Source organism: Branchiostoma belcheri, unplaced genomic scaffold (genome assembly GCF_001625305.1).
Source record: "Branchiostoma belcheri isolate BF01 breed outbred unplaced genomic scaffold, Haploidv18h27 scaffold8, whole genome shotgun sequence".
Classification (NCBI taxonomy): domain Eukaryota; kingdom Metazoa; phylum Chordata; class Leptocardii; order Amphioxiformes; family Branchiostomatidae; genus Branchiostoma; species Branchiostoma belcheri.
In genome coordinates this window covers 4,111,549-4,114,022 of record NW_017804464.1, presented here as the reverse complement: position 1 = coordinate 4,114,022, position 2,474 = coordinate 4,111,549, and the positions used below count along the sequence as shown (strand labels likewise).

At 42.2% G+C, this 2,474-nt stretch overlaps 1 protein-coding gene across 2 annotated transcripts in view; it reads right to left on the bottom strand.

Moving 5' to 3' along the window:
• The window catches only part of LOC109486102 (nuclear pore complex protein Nup155-like), a 33,584-nt gene that overhangs the window by 18,556 nt on the left and 12,554 nt on the right, over nt 1–2,474 (bottom strand). For both annotated transcript variants that reach the window (XM_019789786.1, XM_019789787.1), the window contains exons 16-17: nt 1,450–1,527; nt 759–918 (exon numbers count right to left, since the gene is read on the bottom strand). In XM_019789786.1, the coding sequence (XP_019645345.1) occupies nt 759–918; nt 1,450–1,527 (238 nt within the window). The remainder of the gene's footprint in view (nt 1–758; nt 919–1,449; nt 1,528–2,474) is intronic.

The window sequence follows — 2,474 nt, the reverse complement described above, 5'->3', positions numbered from 1 at the left end:
TTTTGTTCATGTGATCAACTTGTTTCTTTGCTTGGATCGTGCAAAGTACCAAGGAAAAACATCGAAATTTCGGCAAATTAACGCCGAGGCGAGTGTGGTTTTTCGGAGCCATGTTTCCTTTGCCGTGTTGCCTGCTGGGAAATGCTCAGCGAAAACTGCCGAAAATTGCCGAGGCAGTTGTCGGGTCCTCCCGGGAGACGAAATCTAACATCGGACAATGGCGAGGGCCCATATTTGGTTATCGTCGCCTTTCGTCGCCTTGTCGAAATCGTTCAACTTTGACCCCAAATTCCCTTATATGGGAACATTACAATCTGCTGGAAAACGCCGGCAGGTTCGTGCGGCGCAGGTTTTCGATCTATTCACAGCGCCACTGCTTTGCTAATTGAAAACTATTGAATCCGGAGCCTATTTTTTCCTTCTGCAAAATTGCAGATTGTAAGATTTTTTCTTCTGCAATCTTGAAAATCTATCTGCAAATTGCAGACTGCAGACGGGTATTTCGAACACTGAAGAAGTACATTACATACTTTAGATACATTTAGAGAATTGTAATACATGTACTCTACTACTATTAAAATTTCGATTCTATGAGGCCTTCAAAAAATACTTACCACATCTTCTTCTGTTGTTACAAATACTGTAGCCAATTGCTTTAAGTCTTTTTTTTTCTGATAGGATATGACAGAAGTGATATGAAAGATACAGAGAACCAAGGACATCTGTGTATAAAATATAATGTCCTTGAGAGAACCTACCCCAGAATCCTGGCCATGTACAGACAGATGCCATTGTGCTTCCCAGAGAACTTCACCTCTGGACCAATGGCTGCGCTGCTGGGGTCAGGTGACCTGAAGGGGAGCTGCTGATTGGCCGGTGTGGATGTCACAAATGCAGAGGGTGTGCTCTGGAACAATGCTGTGGAAAACAGTGACAGTTAGCACGTTGGCAGAACATACTGTGCCTGTGTGAAACCCTGATTTTTCATGGTTTTCGTTGGATTTTTGGTCAACGTTGCATCAGAATCTTGCCTGTTGCAGATGACATCTTTTCCGACATAACATTTGGAAACTACAGACAGGATTTTAACATTATATACGCAGATACGACCTTATATGAAACGTTCTACCGAAGTGCTACATGTATGTACAATACATTCGGGGTTTTTGCGCAGGTGCAGTACGTTCTGTGACAGTTAAATGTTAATGACTTAATGATCATGAATAATCACAAATCTGTAGTTTAAAATTATATAAATCCCGCTATAAAATTGAATAGAATCAAATTTAATTTGTTTTATGCTAACCTCCCTCAATGCAAGACTTACAGAATTACAACATAGAGAAGACTTCTTTCCTCTCCATCAAAGTCCATGTAGTTACATATAGTTACTGATGACATGGCCTCTTAAAATGGATCTAACAGCAACAACATGAGCACCTGACGCACCTGAGGAAGCCGCAGGTGTCTGCAGACCTGGCACAGGGCTGGGTGCACCTGGCATGGGGCTCGGAGACATTCCTATGTCTGGATAAACATTCATACATGGTAGATATATGTCTGCTGCTGTATCTATAGCTAAACTATTTTTTGCCTAATATTTTTAGACATTTTTTCAGAAATTGTTTTTTAGAAATTTTGTTAAAATTTTGTTAAAATTTAGAAATTTACAATACAAAAATTTCAGAAATTCACAATATTTACAATGGAAAGGATAATTGAGGATTAGGCAAATTGTACTTACCATGAAGGATAATCCCAATTATACCTCACACGAACTATTTGGGTATATCATTTACCTTATGCAGTATTTCCTATGCTTATCGCTAGGTGGCGCACGTGTACAAAGCTCTAATCGCAAAGCATCACGGGATATCATGACGTAATGACATTGTTCGCCGCCATTTGACGACGTGCGAGAAAGAGCCTGTGCTGTTCACCATGGGTGGGCATTTTCAGCTACTTGGGAGCTGAAGAACAGCAAGGGTGGGAAGATATACCCAAATAGTTCGTGTGAGGTATAATTGGGATTATCCTTCATGGTAAGTACAATTTGCCTAATCCTCAATTATACCTGCACACTCCCTATTTGGGTATATCATTTACCTTATGCAGACTTCAGAGCCGTGGACAGCACAGCCTGGTCAAACGTGTGTTGGTTGTTGTCCCTCCTGTAGTACTTCAGGAAGGTAGACTCTCGTGACCAGTCCGCTGCATTCATGATGCTATGTAGAGACACCCCAGCAGCTGTAGCAGCTGAAGTGGATGCTCCTCGAGTAGAATGAGCTGAGAAAGTTGCTGTGTCAACACCTGCCGTGCCTAACACTGACTTAACCCACCTGGCCAGGGTCGCAGAACCAACTGGCCTGTGTGGTCTGCTGAACGATATGAACAACTTCTGCTCCCCCCCCTTCTTTCCGAAGGGAAGAAGTCCGCCTTAGATATTCTTTCAGGTATGTGAAGGCACACAAGCG